Source organism: Salmo salar, chromosome ssa07 (assembly GCF_905237065.1).
Source record: "Salmo salar chromosome ssa07, Ssal_v3.1, whole genome shotgun sequence".
In the NCBI taxonomy this organism is placed as follows: Eukaryota; Metazoa; Chordata; class Actinopteri; order Salmoniformes; family Salmonidae; genus Salmo; species Salmo salar.
Window position 1 is genome coordinate 8,157,963 of NC_059448.1, and position 26,407 is coordinate 8,184,369.

The 26,407-nt window shown below is 45.6% G+C and overlaps 1 protein-coding gene across 1 annotated transcript in view; it reads right to left on the reverse strand.

The window, feature by feature from the left end:
- Positions 1–5,409: 5,409 nt before the first annotated feature.
- Positions 5,410–26,407, reverse strand: part of nwd2 (NACHT and WD repeat domain containing 2) — a 71,802-nt gene continuing 50,804 nt past the window's right edge. The window contains exons 5-8 of the mRNA XM_014206477.2: positions 15,798–16,001; positions 13,754–13,904; positions 11,732–12,321; positions 5,410–9,861 (exon numbers count right to left, since the gene is read on the reverse strand). Of these exons, the coding sequence (XP_014061952.1) occupies positions 5,962–9,861; positions 11,732–12,321; positions 13,754–13,904; positions 15,798–16,001 (4,845 nt within the window). The 3' untranslated portion in view covers positions 5,410–5,961. The remainder of the gene's footprint in view (positions 9,862–11,731; positions 12,322–13,753; positions 13,905–15,797; positions 16,002–26,407) is intronic.

Here is a 26,407-nt window from a genome sequence, read left to right on the forward strand (position 1 = left end):
AGAAAATGCACGGGTGATTGGAATGGTGCCGTGGCGGTTTTTATGTAAACTCACCTCGCCCCAACCGATCCTTGTGTGTTCAAATTGACTTTGTCTTGTGCCTTTGTTGGCTTAAGCCATCCTTTTCCATGTTCAAAATATTTAATCAGGCACTTACCAAGACATATTATCTCTATAATCTTAATGTCTGGTTTTGTTAACAATGCTGCTTTTATCAGTGGTGTTCACGTTGTTGTTCAGTTTCATTGCAGGTACACGATCAACCTCGTATCCATTGTCATTTCAACAATGTATTGATCTATTGTGTAAATAGCCATAAATTGGGCTTGATAGACGGCAATATCTCTATGACATAGTTGAAAATATTTTTTAAATGTATGGCTGTAATCCTCTTCCTATGACACTCCACTATCGGTCTCCTTTTTATTTCCCTACTCTCTTTTTCTCCACATGTATGTTGGGCCCTTTCATACTGTTTTCCAATTCCACCCTCCACGTCTCTGCAGCCCAAAGCTCCAGATGTACCAGAGGCAGCATCACACCACACATGGTCTACGATAATCTCCCTAACCTATCACAGGCACACAGTGCAGGACGTCTACCGTTACAGTGGTTGAACTCCAATCCAAAAAACAGGCACAACCCCCCCCCCCAGAATGCTTCACTTCATAGGTGAATTAGGCCAAAGGAACAGGGCAGCTATCTTTCCTCACAGGGCCTGTATTGGCTAACTGTCCAACTGTTTACTGTGGAGAAGGAAATACAACACTGCTAAAATGGGACTTCTGACATTCCAAAATGTCTGGGCCCTTCACTTATGGTCGCTATTACGTATAGGCCTCTCTTTGACCTGATATTTGCTTAACTGACAACTTGTATCTCACCCCCTAGAATACCAATGAAACCCCTCCTTTTGAGAGGATCCGCTCGTATTGTTTTGAGAGTCCCAGAATCCTTGTCGTTGCCCTTTGTCAACATTCCAGGCTCCTCCTGACAAAGCCTTCAACATACACAAAGAAGGGCAGGTGTGCGGTTGGTTGTGAACACTCAACATCGAAAGCAATCAGACTGGCTCCGATTGCTTGTATCTATACAAGGATGTAGGGGATTGTTTTTCCCAACAGCGAGGCTGCTATCTAGGTGAGGGCAGAGCTTTCATTAAAACTTTAGCCCACTGCAAGATTAATATGTGTAGTCTTGGGTGGTTTAATCTTCTAGTACTCTGGAGAGAAGAGATAGAAAGGGAGTGAGAGAGAGATAGAGGGAGAGATAGAGGGAGAGCGAGAGAGAGGGAGAAAGAGAGCAAGATAGAGAGACAGACAGAGACAGGGAGGGACAGAGAGCGAGATATAGAGAGAGAGAGACAGACAGAGAGAGAGAGACAGACAGAGACAGGGAGGGACAGAGAGCGAGGGAGCGAGAGAAACAGACAGAGAGAGACAGGGAGGGACAGAGAGCAAGGGAGAGAGATAAAGAGAGGGAGAGAGAGAGACAGACAGAGAGAGAGGGAGAGAGATATAGAGAGGGAGAGAGAGACAGACAGAGAGAGACAGGGAGGGACAGAGAGAGACAGGGAGAGACAGGGAGGGACAGAGAGTGAGGGAGAGAGACAGACAGACAGAGAGAGACAGGGAGAGAGAGAGCGAGGGAGGGAGAGAGATGAGGGTGGATGGTGTCACTCAAACCCTTTTAATCACAGGTTTTATAATTAAAGATGGAAAAAGAGAGGGATGAGAGAAGGAGGCCCTTATGCTCAAGTGTCAATACAACTACACAATAAGACAGTTATTTTAGGCTGAGTAAACACAGCTAATGCCACACCGTGTATAGCCTGCTGCAAGGACACACAGGTTAGATGTGTGGTCTAGCAAGCCCTCCCTGGTTAACAGACTCTGTAATTAGCAGTGGTGTAAAGTACTTAAGTAAAAATACTTGAAAGTACTACTTTTAAGTCGTTTTTTTGGGGTATCTTCACTTTACTTTTTATATTTTTGACAAATTTTCTTTTTACTTCACTACATTCCTAAAGAAAATGAAGAACTTTTTACGTCATACATTTTCCCTGACACCCAAAAGTACTCGTTATATATTGAATGCTTAGCAGGACAGGAAATGGTCTAATTCACACACTTATCAAGAGAACATCACTGGTCATCCCTACTGCCTCTGATCTGGTGGACTCACTAAACAGAGAACATCCCTGGTCATCCCTACTGCCTATGATCTGGAGGACTCACTAAACAGAGAACATCCCTGGTCATCCCTACTGCCTCTGATCTGGAGGACTCACTAAACAGAGAACATCCCTGGTCATCCCTACTGCCTCTGATCTGGAGGACTCACTAAACAGAGAACATCCCTGGTCATCCCTACTGCCTCTGATCTGGAGGACTCACTAAACAGAGAACATCCCTGGTTATCCCTACTGCCTCTGATCTGGTGGACTCACTAAACAGAGAACATCCCTGGTCAGCCCTACTGCCTATGATCTGGAGGACTCACTAAACAGAGAACAGAGAACATCCTTTGTTTGTAAGTGATGTCTGAGTGTTGGAGTACGCCCCTGGCTATCCGTAAAATTAAAATAAAATGGTTCCCTCTGGTTTGCTTAATATAAGGAATTTGAAAAGATTTATACTTTTACTTTTGATACTTAAGTATATTTTAGCAATTACATTTACTTTTGATACTTAAGTATATTTAAAACCAAATACTTTTAGACTTTTACTCAAGTAGTATTTTACTGGGTGACTTTCACTTTTACTTGAGTCATTTTCTATGAAGGTATCTTTACTTTTACTCAAGTATGACAGTTGGGTACTTTTCCTACCACGGGTCATTAGTTTGGGTGGGTGGGGCTTATGGTGGTGGGGGCTTATGGTCCCCAAAAGGCTAGGGCCGGCTCTGACTGCATGTGTAAGAATGGATGTGGGTATTCAGTTATTGTGTGACGCCCCATCAAAGTTGCCCAGCCCTGGTCTAGACGATCAGTAACGACTTCAGACTGCTGTAACGACAAGCATGACAAAGTTCTGGAGGCAAAAAGTGAACCGTTTTATTACATTAAAATGTTCCATACACACTATTTCATATTGCTTCAGACATAAGTACTTTTTTTTTTTCCCTGTTAGAATAATTCCAGTTAAACAACTCTGTAACAAAATGTAGGTACAACATTTATGAAAATATAAATCTCTCTAAACAGGTCAGTCCTGACCATACAAAGAATAAGGTAGAAACATTCATTTCCAGTACTATTTGTTTTAAACATGTACGTTATTAAAAGTCATTCAAGTTACATACAATAATACCATATACTGGTTTCCATATGGACACATTCAAATATACTCTTTAAACTGGCATTCCAATATATCAAGTGGACTCAATGTCTTAGCAAAGATAGAGAAAATGTATTATCATGGTTCAACATAATCACAGTAAAACACTCAAACCATTTGGTCATGATTAAGTAAGTACAAGCCTTAAAACAAATGGACCACTGTCAACAGAACAGTACATCAAACTAAGATCTCAACTTTCTCAAATACAATATATGATATTTCTAGATTTAGGATGTTTGCTTTGAAATATATAATAATGAAATATGTTAAAGCTTAATACTGCTACTTTACGTTCTTACGTGGGCCAACGTTTCAACTGTTGAAAAGAAATATACATACAATTAGACAGGATAGCCCTTAAAAGGTTTATAGAAAACCTAAACGCTAGTATCGACTGATGATATCCTTTCATTTCAACTCTGAATCCCTGTGACTATGTTAAACAAAGCCAAAAACCAACACCTGTTTAAAGAGCAAAGACAAACAAACGATTATCAATATGACTAATAAATAAACCCCCCAAAAAATGAGCATCGGTATCTTTAGGAACATCGTTCCCGAATATCCTTCATAGCGACCTGACGCTCACAAAAACTTGATAATCTAACACGTTTCAGTACTTTCACCACATTGTGCCTAATAACACTTTTTTTTTCTCTCTCTCTCTCTAAATGTTAAGACAAAAGTTTTTTAGTGAAGGTAAAAGCTGTAAAACAGAAGGCTGTTTAAGGCGTGGATACGTACAGTGAGATGCTACACTATACTGAGAAATTCATGAACCGGAAACTGCAGGTAAAGTTGGACCAGCTGTTAATATGTTAATACATGTATTTATAATCTCAAACTCAACACTGCCACTAAAGTACCTTAATCCTATTTTTTATTTTTATTTTTATTTTTACATTTTTTCTGATCATTTAAATCAATCACATTGATTATGTATGCTAAATTAGTATATGTATCTGTATATACTGTGTCTACGAATTCCCTGCAATTCTCAGTAATCTATACGAAAATAAAAGACATTTCATAAACCAGGCACTCACTTTGATTGCATTAAGCACAACATAACATTTTTTTAAGGAGTTGCACGAATTGCAGCAGCCAAAAGAGATGTGTACATACACTACCGTTCAAAAGTTTGGGGTCACTTTGAAATGTCCTTGTTGTTGAAAGAAATGCAACATTTTCTGTCCATTAAAATAACATCAAATTGATCAGAAATACAGTGTAGATATTGTTAATGTTGTAAATGACTATTGTAGCTGGAAATGGCAGATTTTTAATGGAATATCTACATACTGTAGGCGTACAGAGGCTCATTATCAGCAACAGTGAAGAGGCGACCCCCGGGATGCTGGCCTTCTAGGCAGAGTTGCACAGAAAAAGCCATATCTCAGACTGGCCAATAAAAATAAAAGATTAAAATGGGCAAAAGAACACAGGCACTGGACAGAGGAACTTTGCCTAGAAGGCCAGCATCCCGGAGTTGCCTCCTCACTGTTGATGTTGAGACTGGTGTTTTGTGGCTACTATTTAATGAAGCTGCCAGTTGAGGACTTGTGATGCATCTGTTTCTCAAACTAGACACTAATGTACTTGTCCTCTTGCTCAGTTGTGCACCGGGGCCTCCCACTCCTTTTTCTATTCTGGTTAGAGCTAGTTTTACGAAATCTTCAGTTTCTTGGAAATGTCTCGCAAGGAATAGCCTTCATTTCTCAGAACAAGAATAGACTGATGAGTTTCATTAGAAGTTCTTTGTTTCTGGCCATTTTGAGCCTGTAATCAAACCCACAAATGCTGATGCTCCAGATACTCAACTAGCCTAAATAAGTTTTTATTGCTTCTTTAATCAGAACAATAGTTTTCAGCTGTGCTAACATACTTACAAAAGGGTTTTCTAATGATCAATTAGCCTTTTAAAATGATAAACTTGGATTAGCTAACACAACGTGCCATTGGAACACAGGAGTGATGGTTGCTGATAATGGGCCTCTGTGCTCCTATGTTGATAATCCAGCTACAATAGTCATTTACAACATTAACAATGTCTACACTGTATTGCTGATCAATTTCATGTGATTTTAATGGACAGAAAATGCGCTTGTCTTTCAAAAACAAGGACATTTCAAAGTGACCCCAAACTTTTGAACGGTGGTGTATATAGTTTAATGTTCAGTACGTATGATTTAATTAAACATAAATAAATACACAATTCTTAACAACGACATTATGGCTTAATGTGCACAACGCAAAGAAAGTAACACACGTACAAGGAAAATTGGTAAAGCTAACCGAAATTACTTTGGAAATGTAAAACAGAGAAATGTAAATATCGACATTGTTCTTCAAATGCAAAAGGAAATATTATGTCAAACCAATACATTAAATATATTTTATATCATATATAAAAGAAAAGTAGAACCATAAAAAACTACTTGGATTCTAACAGTCATCGTGTGAAGAAAATGAATAAGCTAACACCATATAGGTTGTAGTAATACATGACTTGAGTGCAGCGTTATAGTAGCAGCCAGCATATAGTAAACTACACAGAGGACATCTGCAGCTGAATCAGGTGGCTGTAAACAAGGGTCAACTGTAACCCCCCCCACCCCCTTCATTGCAACAGTTCACTCTTTTTGGTGGGAGTGGTGGTCTCTGGCTCCCCTGAGTCAGACACATTGATGGGGCTATCCCTGGAGAAGACCTCAGTGGACTCCCTCCACACGCAGTCGGCGATGGTCTTGAAGGTGTGGTTGCCGCACTTGGGTCTTACCTTCTGCGAGGCGTTGTTGACGATCTGCCGGCTGTTGGACGTGGCAATCTTGATCTTGAGTGCGGCGTCCACACGGTCCACCACCGTGTAGGTGCTGATGCTGCCGTCCTCGAAGCCGATGATGATGTTGAGTGCCCGCTGGGACAGGCAGAGGAAGGTGGGCGTCTTGTAGAGGGAGCATGTCCCGATGCTCTTTCCATCCGCCAGACGCATCACGATCAGGTTGGACACCACACCCGCTTCGTCATCTTCATCGCAGTTCCGGAAGCAGATGTAGACCAGATAGCGCCCGTCCCTGGATAGCTTCTGCCGCCAGATGATACCGGCGGCGTGAACAAGCCTCAGCTTCCCGCTGTGAAGGTCCAACACGTTAATGTTCTCGTCGCCTTTGGAGACAATACCCAGTTTCCCATTTGGTGAAATCTGGAAGTCTTCCAGGTTTTTGAGGAAGTTAGTAGGCAGCTGGACGCGTCTGCAGACTGACTCGTCCGCCACGCTCCATATAAACACAGTCTCTGTCGATGTAATGAAGACCACGAAGTCAGGGCAGTCGGGAATAAGCTTGAAGTTGACAATGCTAATGCCATCGTCACAGACAAACTTCTTAGAAATACTGCCTGACCAGAGGCTGACAGCGAGCAGCTTGTTTTTAGTAGTTCCCACTAGGAAGGTGTTTGCGGTGGTGATCAGTGCGTTCTGGAGGGTCACCAGTATGTTGCACACTTTGTGTCCGGTGGCCAGCCTCCAGACTCGGGAGCAGTTTTGTTCGCAGAGGGACACCACAAACTGGTCGTTGTGGGTCATCAGGAGCTGGGATATCTTCTGTCCGTTGATGCGGAAAATGTTTTCGCCAGTGGCCGTGTGCCAGATGTACTGGCTGCACTTATCATCCGACGTCACCATGAGATCCCCGGAGGAGGTCAGGACACAGTTCTCCACCAAGCCCTCGTGCTTGAAGACAGTCTCGATGAAGCCTGTGCTGAAGTTCCACTTGTGGATGGCTTCAGAGCCATCCATGGTGAACACAAAGTCTTCCCTTCCAGAAAGCTGTAAACTCTGGATCCTCTTACCTGTTTTGTCGATGTTGGACATGGCGGTGATGATGTCAATGTCCCAGACAGATAGCACTCCACTGCTGGCCACAGACAGGAGCAGGTTGTGGTGAGTGGACTTGATGAGTTTAATGATGGCCCCAGAGATCTCAATCAGGCTGGCCATGCACTGCCCGCTGTCCCTCCTCCACACAAATATGGACGACGTGTTCTCCATGGAGGCCACGATACTTTGGCCATTTTTGGAGAGGACTGCAGCCACGAAACGCTCAGCGCGCTTGGCCTTGAACTTCTCTGCCATCTTCCACAACTTGGTGTCCAGGACCTCGATGCTCTTGTCTTTGCAGATGAGGATGGAGCGCTGGTCTTCTGACAGCTCAATGCCCACCACCTCACTCTCGTCCCCCCGGCAGTCGTAATCTTCCATCAGTCTGGGGTTGGTGATCTCTTTGGTGTTCCACACTGACAGGCTCCCCTCATTATCGATCATCACCATCTGGTGAATGGTGTCCAGGACTAAGATGGACTTGACGAATCCCCCGGAAAACTCGGACGTAACCGTGGCTAGCTTGTCCCCGGTGCCCAGATGGAAGATGGACGTGGTGTTGAGATACTGACCACAGAAGGCATACATTCCATCCGGGGAGCATTGGACGCAGGTGACCTCGTACCAGCAGTGGAACTGGTAGAGGGGCCAGCCGTAGAGCAGATCGATCACATTAACGTCTTTACTGGCCTCTAGCCAGGCCAAGGCATGATGGCTGGCCAGTGTGAATCCATTGATGAAAGCCACCCCTCCTGTGATACCACAGTGCTTGGAGCCCTTGATGTCTACTTCGGACAGCAGGCAGGACTTATGGTTGTCATAAATGAGCAGCGTATTCTTGGTGGTTGCCACGACCAGGTACTTCTCATCGCTGGTTAGTCTGATCCCCAGGACAACTGAGCGGGCCGTGTCTATCTGCCGGAGGAGCTGCCTGCTCTCCACGTCCCATGTGCTGACGGACCCGTCGTCCAGGGCCACGAGGACAATGTTGGGGGCTAGGGTGGGCAGGATCTCCACTATCTGCATGTAGCTGGAGCACAGCGGCAGCCTTTCAGGGCTGTAGGTGACGTCCATGGAGGAGTGGAGGGGCACGATGGAGCAGTACTTGGGGCCGTCCTTGTCGCACTCCAGGAGGAGGTGTCGAAGCTTTGGTAGGGAGGTTACCACGGGGAGGAGCCTCTGCTGCAGCTCTGCAGAGAGGGACGCCGGGTTATTCATCACTTTGACCTTGATGCTGCGCAGCGTGGTGGCCAAGAACTTGAGCTCTTTCTCCTGGGTGTAGCTGTAAGCTACATCGATGTCGGTCAGCGCCTTCTCAAACTGCCCTATCTTGATCATGGTGTAAAGCCAACTGAAGTTCATGATGACCCCGTACATGAGGTCGTCCGTGCGGCCACTCCGAGTCAGGTGGTAGAGGAGCTCTGTCATCTTCCTGTGGTTGACGAAGAAGATGTCAGGCTCAAGGAGGTTGCACTGGAACACCCAGGGCTGCTCAGGGGTCTGCCTGTCATAGGAGTACTTCTCGGCGGATGCTTCTTTGTGGGACGGCTGCCGGGGTTGGGGGTTCTTGTGTTGGGAGATGTTGAGCGAGGCAAAGTGGTTGTTGTCGCAGTGGAAGATCTTTTTCCTGCCGCCCGACCACGCCCCCAGGAAGTACTCGGCCAGGAGGCTGTGCATCTGGTGCACATCCTCCTCATTGCTAAGATACAGCTTCTGGGCGATGAGGTGCAGATGTCTATTGGCCCACACCATCAGGGTAACGTTTCTCACCTGCCTCTCCACCAGGTACCCCTCCAGTTCCTCTTTCAGCCTCGCCACCAGGTCATAGGAGATCCTCAGCGGGTTTTTTAGATTTGAACTGACCATGATATCTCCCAGCACACTGTTATCCAGTGACAAAATATCCTCCAGCTCTACCTCCGTTAAGCCCGCCTTGGCCATGGTAATGTATCCCAGCGCCCTGAACACGAACCGCTGCCCCAGCTTGTTCTCCACAGAGTAGAAGAGCTGCTCGATGCTCTCGTGCACGGTGGAGCACAGCGAACGGTCGTCCACGTCCTTGTGCGAGCGCCAGTGTACCACCTCCCGGTAGACGAGGTTGACGAACATGGGTAGCGTGCACTTGGCCAGAGCTTCATTGACATAGATCTGCTGTCCCGAGGTCACCTTCCTCTTCAATCCCAGCAGCTGCTGCTTCAGTGTTTGACTACAGGTCTTGCGGTCACGCTGCACCAGCTCTACGTAGCGTCCTTCATCATGGATCAAACAGCGGAGCTTTTGGAGGATTCCGTGCTTGTTGGGTAATGTTGAGACAACGATGCGGACAGTGCGAGGCAGGTGGGCGGGAAGCCACCACAGCTTGCGGGCCTCGTCGGCCTCTGAGAGCTGCTCCAGTGCATCCAGGATGATGACCAGGGGCCGTTGGAAGGAGGACTCCCCAAGGAGGTTGACTAGCAACTCCGTCATCTCCTGGATCTTGTTGGGCAGGAAGTGGATCAGGCAACGGTAGTTGATGGCTATCTGCTCGCAGATGCTCTGGAGTAGGGTACGCAGGTTTGTGGCAAACTCTGAGGAGCCCACGAAGCGGACGATGACCACCGGGTCTGTCTCGGGGCCCATCTCCGTCTGGAGCCACGTGTAGGCCTGGAAATGACAAAGAGAGAGAGAGAGAAAAGAGATTTAGTCACTTTCTCAAGGATGGTTGTCTTACATGAAAGAGCTCTGTGAAGAGATGCGCAATACACAACTCAGAGAGAGAAAATATACAAGGTCATGTTTTCAATAATGGATTGCATTTATAAAACAGTTTTCAAAGCCTCAAAGCATCTCAAAGCGCGTTCCACTGTAAGGGAAGGGTTAAAAAAGCTCTGTGAAAAAAATTATATATATAGTTTTGTCGTTCATTTTGTGTTATTGTGTAATTTCTAATTAGCTCTAGCTTTTTGCAATCATTTTTACCCAATCCATATTTACTCTGTGTGACTCAGAAGACAACATAAAGCTCTACTAAGGTGGAGGGAGCTAGAATTGCTATTCGGAAAGCACTGGGCGTGATGTGATGCCAAGGTTAGAGCAGTGTACAGAGGACAGAGGTCTGCTTCAATACCAGGTATTCTGTCTCCTGGGGACATATAATTTACAAATAGAACCGCATGAATGTGAACTCAGTTTGTAGAGTTGATACATTATTCAAGAGATCCTGTGAACGTTTTAAGCTGTCCTCTCCTCGCCAAGGCCATGAGGTAAACAGAAAAACAACAAGCGAAATGTAAACATTTTCAAGAGTTAGATAGATGTAGCCTGATCCCAGATCTGAGGAGGACTGGCCAGTCAGGTGCCCAGTACATATCTCAGATATGTGAGTCTAAAAATGCCTGATCCCAGATCTGTTTGTGCTTTAGTCTACTTCATTGTCATTGTCAAGTCAAATCATGTTTTGCACGAGAATTCTATTCTGCAGGCTAAGATAGAAGTATCCAATGACTTTCCCAACATGAGAAATATTTCATGAATCAGTGTTGCTCCCTGTTTCCCTTGTTTCATACATATTTATAGTTTCATTCAATCATTCACCAAGGCCCCCTGCTGTGATTCCTAGAATCCTAGCCTAGAATCCTTCCTAGACAATAGCAGTGTGTGTGTGTGTTAGTGCGGGTGTGTGTGTGTGTGTGTGTTAGTGCGGGCGTGTGTGTTTACATGTGGGACTGGGACTGTGTGGATTCTATTGTACGTGACACACATGGCATGTAGAATCCAGGGGCCTCATTTCTGACCGTAAATGTCACACTAAATATCTGTGTGGCAACTCCAAGGAGACCAGGTCTCAGAGCTCATCATGACGGATATAGAGTTAGTGACTGTGACAGTCTGTGACAGTCTGCTCTGGTCGACAGGCTGTCAACAGATCCCTCCCTCCCTCCCTCCACAGAAGCAGCAGGGAGAAGCAAATAAAGAAAAAGGCTTTTATATCTATTATATCTAGCACTCGGATCTATGTGACAACTCTGAACAATCTATTTCACCTGTGATAAATGAACTGTCAACTGTGATATATTAGAGGTGAAGGAATCTATTATAAAGGTCAAGAAGCAGGGTAGAGTGGCGTCGGGTGACCGCACAACATGACCCTAACATGACCTGGGCAAACAGACGGCCAGTAAGTGAACAGTGACCTGACAACACACACACACACACACACACACACACACACACTCATCTACTGCGAACACAAAGATAGGCACAAGTGCATAGTGGGTGGATGGACTCACATGCAGCAAACTAACACAGATGGATAATGCATGCGTGATGAGCAAATGGACACCCTTGCGTACTCTTACACACAGACAGACGCACTCAAGCAGACAAACACAGATAGACCCCAAAATTTACATTATCTCTCACACAAATGCCTGTTGTGATTGATAAAGCCTTTCATTTATTATTGCAACATCTAAACCAGGAAGTCCCATTAAAACCTAAAAGTCCACCCCCCCCCAACAGTACAGTCAATCACCTGTTTGGCCACCTCGGCCAGCAGCAGTGTCTTCCCCGTGCAGGGCCCACCGTAGACCACCAGGGGGCTCATCCTACTCCCTTTAAACGGCAGCAGATACTCCTGCACAAGGTCCAGCGTCTCGCTCTTATAATCGTAGAAGGCCGAGAAGTTCTTACACAGGGAGAGGTGCTGAAGGATCTCGTCGTACAGAGGGTCCGTCTCTGTGTCAAAGTTCTGCTGGACCGTGGCCTGGATGATGTCCACCATATCCTCGTAGAACTGTTTACACAAGCCTTCGACGTAGTGGCTCTCCACTTCCTGGGAGTAGCCTAGCTTCATGTCGCAGTGCGTCACAGAGGAGTAGACGCGGAGGTTGGACGAGGCCACCACAGTGGGGATAAACTCGTCTCGCACTTTTAAAAGACGTTCGTAGGCTTCCTGGTTACGCATGACGCGGTCCTCGGCGACGACGATGTCCATGTACTTGGCCATCTCCGGGAGTTTGGCGTGCCGGTCGAAGTTGGAGATCTTGCGGATATAGCAGACACACTTCTTGAGGAAGGCTGGCGTTTGTTTGCCCAAGGCAAAGTCCAATTCATCCTCCAAGGCTGGAAAATGGGAGAAAAAACAAACAAACAATCAATCAATCAATTCAAAGTTAGAACATTTTTGTCCCTGAAGAAACTTGCTATATGATGTTTCTGAGGAGTTAGGCTAATCCACACATGATTTGGAGTCTTAATATTGTTCAAAGTTATGTGAGTTATTGTTTCTGAACCCAAACTACAGGCCTAATACTTTTCTAAGTAGCTTGAAAAAGGCTAGCACTGGGTTCTGTTGTGAGCTCCTAAGCTTGTCTTCAAAACAGACTTGGGAGATTTGCGAGTCTTTAAGTAAAGCCACACAGATTCTGGCAGTCTTTTTTAGCCTGCCTTTAGTCTGCGATTAGATATGTTTCCCCTAAGCCTTGTTTGAGGAGAAAGACGGTTGATACAATCACATAACCAGCATTGCAGCCTTATCACAGCCCCCCCCCTCAAAGAGCCAGTTCTACTGAAACTCTGCCAGCATCTCCCGTGTAGTATCGCCCACACTGCAGCGTGCTATTGAAGAGACGGTAAGAAAAGACAGAGGGAAAAGAAGGGGGAGATAAACGTTGTTTGAAGCTCGGTATAGTCAATTAACTGGCATACTGAATGTATTTTTTTCCCGTACACATAAGCATTGGCTATGCCTTTGAACAAATCAAACATAGAAATCTGCATGGTAATCAAGTAAAATGACTTTGTGCGAATTTGTCCACAGCGTATATGGCTCAGCAGGGGAACATAGTTAGAAACAATCCCCAAACTCTCCCTACATTCATTACGAAACAGGCTGCTGCTAGCAGTGTTGCTGCATTCTCTCTAGGTACAAACACCTAGCCTACAAAGAAACGCAGTGGCCACCCATGATGCCAATTTCCCACAAAACTCAACAAACATCGCACGGTACATCAGCCTAGAAAGGCTACAGAGTTATGCCAGAGAAACACCTTGCAGACACCGGGAATATACTTACTTTCTTTATCACCCTCAAAATGGATGATAGTGTCCAATTCAGTCAGTGATGATTACATTAACCCAAAATGGAGTGACTTTTAGTGTAATTACACCCAATTTGGAACACTTTTGGAGCCCTCTAGGGCAGAACTACTTTAAATTGTAAACACAGAGAGATATTTTTTTTAGGGGCTATATCTAGTCTGCATGTGTAGGTTTATCTCTATGTTCCGTATCTGTAGAAACTCTCTGATGGTACATTAACTCATGAGGAAAACTGATTGCTACCACAAAATCATCATAATAACGACTTAAGTGATTTAACTAAAGCGTTCCCCAGTTAAATATTTTAGGAGGTCAAATGAATGCACACACACACACACACACTTTGGTTGTACAGTATAGCTCAGTAAAACAAGAAAACGCCACAACACTGAATAACACAATATACTATACTGAGATTCATGGTATAACACCATAGAAGAAGAAGCCTTCATACCAGAGCAGAGGAATTTCTTGGCCTGAGGAGGCTTCATGGTGCCCTTCTCCTGGAGCTGCAGGACAGACCTACGGAAGATCCTCTTGATCTCCTCAGACACGTTTCTCCACGCCTTGTCGTTCTTCGTCTTGGCCGCACTGCTCGACTCCATCTGTAGAAGACAGGGAGGTAAAGGGACTTTTTAATGCTGAAATTCACGGACAGTTCAGCTTTTTTTGGAACATAGAGTAGATTAAACAATAAGTAACTAGCTCGATTGGTATGCTTTTGATTGTAGACGGCAGTCTTAACAAAGCCAGAGACCTACTGTATACAGCTTTGTTTTGGTAAGGCAAAAGGAAGGAACTTAAAGATAAGTTGGTAAATGGTAGAAACTGTTGAAGTTGTTTGGGCCCACGACAAATCAATGCAATATAGTGCATTATCTCCACAAGCTGAACTGGACCACGCAGACATAGTATAGAGGACATCTGTATCTGCTGATACCAATAGAACTACAGTAGATATCCTTGGAGAGCAGTGGAGGCTGCTGAGGGGAAGACGGCTCATAATAATTGCTGGAACGGAGCGAATGGAACGGCATCAAACACATAGAAACAACGTGTTTGATGTATTTGATACCATTCCACTGATTCCGCCTCAGCCATTACCACGAGCCCATCCTCCCCTATTAAGGTTCCACCCAACCTCCTGTGCTGGAGACAGGAAGTTAATGAGATTCACGAGACAAGGTTCCAGGATGCCAACTGTGCTGTTTTCCTCCATCAAACCTCCAACCAAGAGGAGGTGCCGCATTGAGTGACACAAGCGCTAAATGTTCAGCTAGCCAACGCGGCATGCTAAAAGCTAGTACTGTAGTGACAGGGTGACCGTCACACCGGCATGCACAAACGTTCAGCTACCCGCTACAGCGTACTTATAATCCTTAACTTAACTAACTAGCCGAGTGCTGTAGTGACAGGGTGACCGTCACACAGGCATGCACTAATCAAATCAACTCAAATCAAATGTTATTTGTCACATGCGCCCGAATACAACAGGTGTAGACCTTACAGTGAAATGCTTACATACAAGCCCTTAACCAACAATGCAGTTTTAAGAAAAAGAAGTGTTAGGTAAAAAATAGTTAAAGAGCAGCAGTAAAATAACAATAGTGAGACTATATATAGAGTCAAAACAGAAGCATGGACAAACATTCCGCTACCCGTTACAGTGTACTTATAATGCTTAACTTAACTAACTAGCCGAGTGCTGTAGTTATATGGGGACTGCGACAGCTGCATGGACAGCCACAGATATGTTTACTGCTAGTGCCAACTCACAATAAGATTACAAAGCTTTTAAGAAAACACAAGGTGAATCTTTATAGGTCTCAAACTTTCCACCAAAACAACACATTCTAATGGGGGAAGCAACTTGAAGTCCAGAAGTTTTGAGAGAGCTGTTTCCAGGTGACTTTTACAGGCCAATATTACGGGTGCTTTAAAAAGCCTTTTTTGGGGGGAATGTGAAGGGCATGCGTCCAAGCATAACAGTTTGCTTAGACTTAAACAGAGCAGAAAAACTCCCTTTTCCAATGTAAATATGATAGTGAACAAAGTTTTGTCTGTCCATATTTTTTAATTTCACTGACTTTGCTGATGTGGTTGTCCCACCTAGCTATCTTAATAAGATGAATGCACTAACTGTAAGTCGCTCTGGATAAGAGCGTCTGCTGAATATGGATGTTTCAGTATCTTGGGTTAGTCTCACTGAGACCTACCTACTCAGTCTTTTTCCATATGATCCAAGAGAACAGTGGAGGCTGGTGGGAAGAGCTATAGGAGGACAGTGGAATGGTATCAAACACATCACACACATGGAAACCACGTTTGACTCCGTTCCATGTCTTTCATTCCTGCCATTACGATGAGACTGTCCTCCTATAGCTCCTCCAACCAGCCTCCACTGCAAGAGAACCTGGCCACGGCCCACGGCCATTCCAGAACAACTGAGTCTGAGCACATATTCTGTAGGTTTTGAGGCAGAAGGTTTCAGATCTTACTGAGTTTTGGTAGTTCTTCAACATCTGGGCTTTGGGTTTGAGGTAGTAGGCCGGCGGCACGGAGTTCTCATCTCGACAGTACCACTCCTCCAGGATGTGCGTGTCTAGGCCCGCCTCCACCGCCGCATCCAGGATCATCTCAAACTCTGGAGCTTCCACCTCCCCCGGCACGCGGATACTGCCATACTTCTCTCCCACCAGCCCCTGGGAGGAAGAAAGAAAGACAGAGAGAGGTAGAAGGGTCATCATCATCATCATCATCATCATCACCGCTTGACTTTCTATGACTATTGGTTTTCAAGGTTTCTAGTTGCTCTCAGTCTTGGAGTATCTTTGAGGCAATTTATGATTTTCACATTAAAGTGCTCATTGAAGTGCTTACGAAAGCATCATCTGTTTCCTGTCCCTGTGTACCGGGCTATCTACCAGGCACGTGGGTGTATACACACACACACACACACACACACGCACACACACACACACACACGCACACACACACCGAGGCAGAGTGAGTGGTGTGCTGAGTGTATGAGGATTGTATTGTTTTAATTGGTCTGTGTTCCCTCTCAGTGTGTGGGTAGCTGCTTTGAATGGACATTAATGGAATGGAATGAAAATAACGGGAGTATGGGTCGGTTTATCGGTCAGCGGAGGCTTCTGAGGGGAGGACGGCTCATTAATAATGTCTGGAATGGAGTAAATGGAATGGTATCAAACGGTTTTATAACCTGATGAAGACAGCTTGTCTGTCGAAACGTTGGTTATTAGGTTAATAAGCTCAGGTTTTCTACATCACTAGTCAGCACCTCACCTAAACAGGTGTTCTACTCTGCTAGCCAGCACCTCTCCTAAACAGGTGTTCTACTCCACTAGCCAGCACCTCACCTAAACAGGTGTTCTACTCCACTAGCCAGCACCTCACCTAAACAGGTGTTCTACTCTGCTAGCCAGCACCTCTCCTAAACAGGTGTTCTACTCTGCTAGCCAGCACCTCACCTAAACAGGTGTTCTACTCCACTAGCCAGCACCTCTCCTAAACAGGTGTTCTACTCCACTAGCCAGCACCTCACCTAAACAGGTGTTCTACTCTGCTAGCCAGCACCTCTCCTAAACAGGTGTTCTACTCTGCTAGCCAGCACCCCACCTAAACAGGTGTTCTACTCCCTCTCCTAAACAGGTGTTCTACTCTGCTAGCCAGCACCTCTCCTAAACAGGTGTTCTACTCTGTTAGCCAGCACCTCTCCTAAACAGGTGTTCTACTCTGCTAGCCACCACCTCTCCTAAACAGGTGTTCTTCTCTGCTAGCCAGCACCTCTCCTAAACAGGTGTTCTACTCTGCTAGCCAGCACCTCACCTAAACATGTGTTCTACTCTGCTAGCCAGCACCTCTCCTAAACAGGTGTTCTACTCCTCTAGCCAGTACCTCACCTAAACAGGTGTTCTACTCCTCTAGCCAGTACCTCTCCTAAACAGGTGTTCTACTCTGCTAGTCAGCACCTCTCCTAAACAGGTGTTCTACTCTGCTAGCCAGCACCTCTCCTAAAGAGGTGTTCTACTCTGCTAGCCAGCACCTCTCCTAAACAGGTGTTCTACTCTGCTAGCCAGCACCTCTCCTAAACAGGTGTTCTACTCTGCTAGCCAGCACCTCACCTAAACAGGTGTTCTACTCTGCTAGCCAGCACCTCTCCTAAACAGGTGTTCTACTCTGCTAGCCAGCACCTCTCCTAAACAGGTGTTCTACTCTGCTAGCCAGCTCCTCTCCTAAACAGGTGTTCTACTCTGCTAGCCAGCACCTCTCCTAAACAGGTGTTCTACTCTGCTAGCCAGCACCTCTCCTAAACAGGTGTTATACTCTGCTAGCCAGCACCTCTCCTAAACAGGTGTTCTACTCTGCTAGCCAGCACCTCTCCTAAACAGGTGTTCTACTCTGCTAGCCAGCACCTCTCCTAAACAGGTGTTATACTCTGCTAGTCAGCACCTCTCCTAAACAGGTGTTCTACTCTGCTAGCCAGCACCTCTCCTAAACAGGTGAGTGTTTCTTTCACCCCTAGATCAAACGGTATCAAACATTCCATTACACTCCATTCCAGCCATTACTATGAGCTGCCATCTCCTCAGCAGCCTCCAGCACATGGAACAATGGAACTGTGAATGTTTGCACATGTTAGATGAGGTTAAAGGTTGTTGTCAGGAATGCTATAATCTTCATCATTATCATTTTGAACAGTGACACCAGCATCATCACCACTCTCTCCCTATAATAATTTGGCCAGGGATACAAAATGATATAAAACCCAACCACTCACACATGCTTGATAGAATAATAGTGTTTTAATCACATCTGCCTACCACGCTGAAATAATCTAACTAATTATCTTCTCACTCACAACTAGAGTCGCAAAGGGAGGGGATATTACTCAAAACTTACCAGTAACTACCAGAATTTTGGTATCTTTCAAAACATTTCCAAACAAATCAAATCACATTTTATTTGTCACATGCACCTGTAACATCTGCTTCCATCTCACACTCTCAAACACATAGATCCCCTGAACGCAGCTCACTCTCCAGATCCCAATCCCCTGAATTCTGATCACCTGTTCACACTCCTCTATGTCATTATCACACACTATTTAGTTCAGTTCTTTGCACCCCATCATTGTGATGTATTGTTGGCTTTGTGACACATGTCTAGTCGGAGCGCTGTTTGTCCTGTAATCTACTCCTCCCGTGTATGATAGTTTGTCCTGCTTCACTAATGACGCCTTTTGCCTGTACGTTAGCCTATCAGATTTCCTGTTATCAACCTATTGTCTGATCTCCCGGACAACGTTGCTAGCCTTTTCCCAGCCTGTACTGTTGCCTTTTTGGACTCCCTGTGTATGACCTTCTGCCTGTCCCTGGACCCAGCTACCTGCCTCCTCCTGTGGTCCTTTACAACACCTGCGCTTGAAACCAGCTCTCTGTCTCCCATTGTGTTCATTACAGCACCGAATACAACAGGTTTAGTGTGAAATTGTGAAATCCTTACTTACAAGCCCTTAACCAACAATGAAGTTCAATAAATAGAGTTATGAAAATATTTACGAAATAAACTAAAGTAAAAAAAAAATGTAAAATCAAAAAGTAACACAAGAAAAGTACATAACAATAATGAGGCTATATACAGGGGGCTATATATCTAGTGGCCTTTTTTGGGTACGTCAGATTATCACCGATGTATGTAATGATCTCTGGCCCTCTGTGTGGCCTTATCACATGTCAAATATATTAAATAATTAAATAGGATGATTAAAAAAGGACAAAGCTTTAAAACAAAATAAATATAAACCATCAACATAGTGAATGTGGTATTTAATATGAGGGTTTCCACATGAAACCATTTATATCATTATTATTATTTATATCACTATATATATATATTTTACACACTTATATACACTGCCTTTGGAAAGTATTCAGACCATTTACTCAATACTTTCTTGAAGCACCTTTGGCAGCAATTACAGCCTCAAGTCTTCTCGGATATGACGCTACAAGCTTGGCACGCGTGTATTTGGGGAGTTTCTCCCATTCTTCTCTGCAAATCCTCTCAAGCTCAGTTGGGTTGGACGGGGAGCATTGCTGCACAGCTATTTTCAGGTCTCTCCAGAGGTGTTCGATTGGGTTCAAGTCCGGGCTCTGACTGGGCCACTCAAGGACATTCAGAGACTTGTCCCGAAGCCACTCCTACGTTGTCTTGGCTGTGTGCTTAGGGTTGTTGTCCTGTTGGAAGGTGAACCTTCGCCCCAGTCTGAGATCCTGAGGGCTCTGGAGCAGGTTTTCATCAAGGTTCTCTCTGTACTTTGCTCCGTTCATATCTGCCTTGATCCTGACTAGTCTCCCAGTCCCTGCCGCTGAAAAACATCCCCACAGCATGATGCTGCCACAACCATGCTTCACCGTAGGGATGGTGCCAGGTTTCCTCCAGATATGACGCTTGGCATTCAGGCCAAAGAGTTCAATCTTGGTTTCATCAGACCAGAGAATCTTGTTTCTCATGGTCTGAGAGTCTTTAGGTGCCTTTTGGCAAACTCCAAGTGGGAGTCATGTGCTTTTTACTGAGGAGTGGCTTCCGTCTGGCCACTCTACCATAAAGGCCTGATTGGTGGAGTGCTGCGGAGATGGTTGTCCTTCTGGAAGGTTCTCCCATCTCCACAGAGGAACTCTGGAGCTCTGTCAGAGTGACCATCAGGTTCTTGGATACCTCCCTTACCAAGGCCCTTCTCCCCTGATTGCTCAGTTTGACCAGCTCTAGGAAGACTCTTGGTGGTTCCAATGTTCTTTAATTTAAGAATGATGGAGGCCACTGTGTTCTTTGGGACCTTCAATGCTGCAGACATGTTTGGCACCCTTCCCCACATCTGTGCCTTGACCCAATCCTGTCTCGGAGCTCTACAGACAATTACCTCATGGCTCTCTAAAAACCAGTTTTGCTTTGTCATTATGGGGTATTGTGTGTAGATTGCTGAGGAAATTGTTTTATTTAATCTATTTTGGAATAAGGCTGTAACGTAACAAAATGTGGAAAAAGTCAAGAGGTCTGAATACAGTGAAGGCACTGTATTTCACTATGTATTTGATGTCAATGGTTTGGGGCCAAACTGGTGGCAGACGTGAAAAAAGTAAATCGTTGGAAGAGTTGTAGAGGTAATTGAAAATAATGCCATTGTTGATTAAATGTGTTTTTCATTAATTAGGCAATTTTCTCTTGAACCTTATGGTCTATATATGAATAATTTTTTATAAAAATTATTCAAGTATAAATTACTAAACTTACGATAGATTGCAATATATTTTCTGTTACATACTGTAGATTCTGGTAACTTTGGTAAATTACCTGTAGCTTTGCGACCCTATTCAGAACCATACTACTCAGTATGCTATTGAGCGACGACCAATCCATTATCATTACCATTATCATTAACATTATCATTACCATTATCATTCTTAGGAACGGTTACCAGTTGAGGCTTGATGTGCAGAATCACACGCATGTGAGGAGAATAGGAGCAGGAGGAGAACATCACTCCCAACCCTGGAAACACTGTCTGGGGTACTGGAGGACCAGGGTTGGGAAACACTGTTTGGGGGTACTGGAGGACCAGGGTTGGGAAACACTGTCTGGGGTACTGGAGGACCAGGGTTGGGAAACACTGTCTGGGGTACTGGAGGACCAGGGTTGGGAAACACTGTCTGGGGGTACTGGAGGACCAGGGTTGGGAAACACTGTCTGGGGTACTGGAGAACCAGGGTTGGGAAACACTGTCTGGGGTACTGGAGGACCAGGGTTGGGGAACACTGTCTGGGGGTACTGGAGGACCAGGGTTGGGAAACACTGTCTGGGGGTACTGGAGGACCAGGGTTGGGAAAGACTGTCTGGGGTACTGGAGAACCAGGGTTGGGAAACACTGTTGGGGTACTGGAGGACCAGGGTTGGGAAACACTGTCTGGGGTACTGGAGGACCAGGGTTGGGAAACACTGTTGGGGTACTGGAGGACCAGGGTTGGGAAACACTGTCTGGGGTACTGGAGGACCAGGGTTGGGAAACACTGTTGGGGTATTGGAGGACCAGGGTTGGGAAACACTGTCTGGGGTACTGGAGGACCAGGGTTGGGAAACACTGTCTGGGGTACTGGAGGACCAGGGTTGGGAAACACTGTCTGGGGTATTGGAGGACCAGGGTTGGGAAACACTGTTGGGGTACTGGAGGACCAGGGTTGGGAAACACTGTCTGGGGTACTGGAGGACCAGGGTTGGGAAACACTGTCTGGGGTACTGGAGGACCAGGGTTGGGAAACACTGTCTGGGGGTACTGGAGGACCAGGGTTGGGAAACACTGTCTGGGGTACTGGAGGACCAGGGTTGGGAAACACTGTCTGGGGTATTGGAGGACCAGGGTTGGGAAACACTGTCTGGGGTATTGGAGGACCAGGGTTGGGAAACACTGTCTGGGGTATTGGAGGACCAGGGTTGGGAAACACTGTCTGGGGTACTGGAGGACCAGGGTTGGGAAACACTGTCTGGGGTACTGGAGGACCAGGGTTGGGAAACACTGTTGGGGTACTGGAGGACCAGGGTTGGGAAACACTGTCTGGGGTATTGGAGGACCAGGGTTGGGAAACACTGTCTGGGGTACTGGAGGACCAGGGTTGGGAAACACTGTCTGGGGGTACTGGAGGACCAGGGTTGGGAAACACTGTTGGGGTACTGGAGGACCAGGGTTGGGAAACACTGTCTGGGGTACTGGAGGACCAGGGTTGGGAAACACTGTCTGGGGTACTGGAGGACCAGGGTTGGAAAACACTGTCTGGGGGTACTGGAGGACCAGGGTTGGGAAACACTGTCTGGGGTACTGGAGGACCAGGGTTGGGAAACACTGTTGGGGTACTGGAGGACCAGGGTTGGGAAACACTGTCTGGGGTACTGGAGGACCAGGGTTGGGAAACACTGTCTGGGGGTACTGGAGGACCAGGGTTGGGAAACACTGTCTGGGGTACTGGAGGACCAGGGTTGGGAAACACTGTCTGGGGGTACTGGAGGACCAGGGTTGGGAAACACTGTCTGGGGTACTGGAGGACCAGGGTTGGGAAACACTGTCTGGGGGTACTGGAGGACCAGGGTTGGGAAACACTGTCTGGGGTACTGGAGGACCAGGGTTGGGAAACACTGTCTGGGGTACTGGAGGACCAGGGTTGGGGAACACTGTCTGGGGTACTGGAGGACCAGGGTTGGGAAACACTGTCTGGGGTATTGGAGGACCAGGGTTGGGAAACACTGTCTGGGGTATTGGAGGACCAGGGTTGGGAAACACTGTCTGGGGGTACTGGAGGACCAGGGTTGGGAAACACTGTCTGGGGGTACTGGAGGACCAGGGTTGGGAAACACTGTCTGGGGTACTGGAGGACCAGGGTTGGGAAACACTGTCTGGGGGTACTGGAGGATCAGGGTTGGGAAACACTGGTCTATGTAACTTGTCGTACCTTCAGCTCTGAGTCTTGTTGATGAAAAGGCCTTTTTGATGAGAAACACTGAACAAGATCAAATGAGTGTCTTGTGTTTGGGATTGTGTGTCTTTTGAGATACAGCGAAAGACATGTGAATGGGGTTAGCTAGCTATTTTTTCCGCCAAAACCAATTTCGATTCGGGCCTGCTGGACAAAATTGAGGCAGTTCCCCTGAAATTGCTTGGCGAGGGATCTGAGGTGGAGAGTTAAGGCATGTCGGCTATTTGAAGACACAAATAAAAGTGACAGTCGTTTGTACATGGATGCTGACCGAGATCACAGCAAACTCGCTGATATGAAGGAAATGGAAAGTTTTGAAAGACAGCGGGAGATGAGATACATTCTCCTCATTAGGAAATAGCAACAGCTCCAATCAAAGCCCTCCATCAGCTGTTTTCTTTAACAGAGCCAGTTTAAGGCAGAGTTTTGTGTGGGACTACAGAACAGTTTGTGTGGAACTACAGAACAGTTTGTGTGGGACTACAGAACAGTTTGTGTGGAACTACAGAACAGTTTGTGTGGGACTACAGAACAGTTTGTGTGGGACTACAGAACAGTTTGTGTGGAACTACAGAACAGTTTGTGTGAGACTACAGAACAGTTTGTGTGGAACTACAGAACAGTTTGTGTGGGACTACAAAACAGTTTGTGTGGGACTACAGAACAGTTTGTGTGGGACTACAGAACAGTTTGTGTGGAACTACAGAACAGTTTGTGTGGGACTACAGAACAGTTTGTGTGGGACTACAGAACAGAAGAGAGAGTGAGAGAGAGAGACAATATGACGTTTGTTATGCCTTTATTCTTTTGGAACTTCTGTGAGTGTAATGTTTACTAACCATTATTAACTACTTCACTTGCTTTGGCAATGTTAACATATGTTTCCCATGCCAATAAAGCCCCTTGAATTGAATTGAATTGAGAGAGACAGAGACAGAGAGAGAGAGACAGAGAGACAGAGAGAGCGAGAGAGAGAGACAGAGAAAGAGAGAGACAGAGAGAAAAAGAGAGACAGAGAGATAGAGAGAAAGAAAGAGGGAGACAGAGAAAGAGAGCGACAGAGAGAGAAAGAGAGAGAGAGACAGAGAGAGAGAGAGAGAGAGAGAGAGAAAGAGGGAGACAGAGAAAGACAGAGAGAGAAAGAGAGAGAGAGAAATAGAGAGAGAAAGAGAGAGACAGAGAGAGAGAGAGACAGAGAAAGAGAGAAAGAGAGAGAGAGACAGAGAGAGAGAGAGAGAGAGAGTGAGAAAGACGGAGACAGAGAAAGACAGAGACAGAGAAAGAGAGACAGAGAAAGAGAGAGAGAGAGAAATAGAGAGAGAAAGAGAGAGACAGAGAAAGAGAGACAGAGAGATTGAGATTGAAAGAGAGAGCGAGGGAGGGAGAGTCATTCATTCTCTGAGCTGCTGACAAAGTCTCTGTCAGCTTGCCTTGCAGGGACAGCAGGGAAGGACAGGGTGGCTGAGTGACTGTATGTGTGTGTGTGTGCATGTGTGTGAGTGCGTTTGTCGGTGATTGGCCCTCTATGTACTGTCCTGTCACACACACTTGCACAGATGCAATCTCCTCTCCCCCTCTCTCTTCCATCCCTCTCGCTCACTTATCCCTCTCTCCATCTCCATCTCCTTCCTTCCTTCCTTCCTTCCTTCCTTCCTTCCTTCCTTCCTTCCTTCCTTCCTTCCTTCCTTCCTTCCTTCCTTCCTTCCTTCCTTCCTTCCTTCCTTCCTTCCTTCCTTCCTCCCTCCCTCCCTCCCTCCCTCCCACTGTACCCCTCTCTCTGCTGCCCAGAAGAACAGTAAAAAAAATGGCGTCAGTTTCTCTGGGTAACTTTATCACCCAACCTGCCTTAGCCTGAGAGCATTACACGTTTGGAACCTTGCCAACTACTGTAGATTAAGGGACCAAGGTTGACAGACTGAAACTTTGGTTGTGTTTAGGGAGGGGAAGAGGGGAGGAGGGAGGGAGGGAGGGAGGGAGGGAGGGAGGGAGGGAGGGAGGGAGGGAGGGGGGAGGAGGTGGTGGCAGAAGAGAGGGAGGGGGAGGAGGAGGGAGGGAAGGGAGCATGGAGGTGGCACAAGGGTTTGGAGAGGAGAGTTTTCTTGTGAGATAAAAAAAAAAGCTGCAATATTTAGCTGCACTCCTCTTCCCTCACTTGCTTGGGAGGGTTTCACTCCAGCCTAAGTGCACTCTGGCTAATGAGATGTGGGGTACTATAGTAATATTATAGCGGATATGAATCAATCAACAAATCAATGAATCAATCTGGCTATAAAATAGCCCTCTTAACCGTTCCATTGAATTTTGAAGGGAAAGGAACACATATATTTGTGCTATTGGAATACAGGAGAACAAATGTAAATGAGGAAAATATGAATCAAGATGTCATGGAACAAGAACAATCTAAAGAATCACAGTAATCTGATAGGTCATGGAGACGGGTATAAATCTACATATTAAACATTGAACACTTTGAAAACTGTTTGACGCTATTCTTCATGTAGCGTCAATCATCAACACAATCTGGTTTGAATGGCAGGCGATGGGAAATCCCTTCTGATAAGGTTTTTCTTTCACCACGGTGACCAGAATTTGGGATTATGTCTGATTATAGGATTTTTCTGTTTGCCCTCTTTTTGTGTTAAGATGGCTTCCCCATGCCATTGACCTGTAAAACAACTTTCTCCAGCCTGGTCTCATAGACTAGATGCAACAAAGTAAACGTAAATCAGGGAAACTCAAAATAGTATGATGAAGAATGTTACCTTTGGTATGGTCACATAAGACTGAAGATTACTTAAGGCAAAAACAAAAGGAGGGTGGTTGGTCGGGGTGGAGGAGTTGGCGTATAACGTGAACGTCTAGAAACCCAAAGATCACCGACAACTTACTACTTTTTAGACACTTAAAAATGACTTAGCATGTTAGCTAACCCTTCCCCTAACCTTAACCCCTTAACCTTAACACGAAGCTTAGCTCACATTAGTGTTAGCCACCTAGCTAACGTTAGCCACCTAGCTAACGTTAGCCACCTAGCTAACATTAGCCACCTAGTTAATGTTAGCGTTAGCTACCTTGCTAACGTTACCATTAGCCACCTAGCTAACGTTACCATTAGCCACCTAGCTAACGTTAGCCATATCATACATATTGCAAATTTGTAACATATTGGATAACACTTTACTTGACACCCAGTTGAATAACCATGTCAGAATATGGTCATAAAAGCTGACATAACTTGTCATAACCTGTCATAATATGGTCATAACGCTGTTACACTTAAATCTGCTCCTACATTCATCCTAGTCATCAGCAACAGAGCACTGGGGTAGGTGCATGTCTGACATCAATGTGTGCGCAATTATAATGATAACTTAAGATGGTCAATAATAAAAAACTGTTATACAACATGAACACACTGTTGACACCTAGTCTATGGTGTAATGGAAGGTTCTGACTTGTGTGGTAGGTTTTGTGGGTTTTGGCACTCTTATGTAGGTGTCATAACCAGCCATAAGATAACACAATACATGTCACAACAGGTGTTAATATATGGGTCATGACAG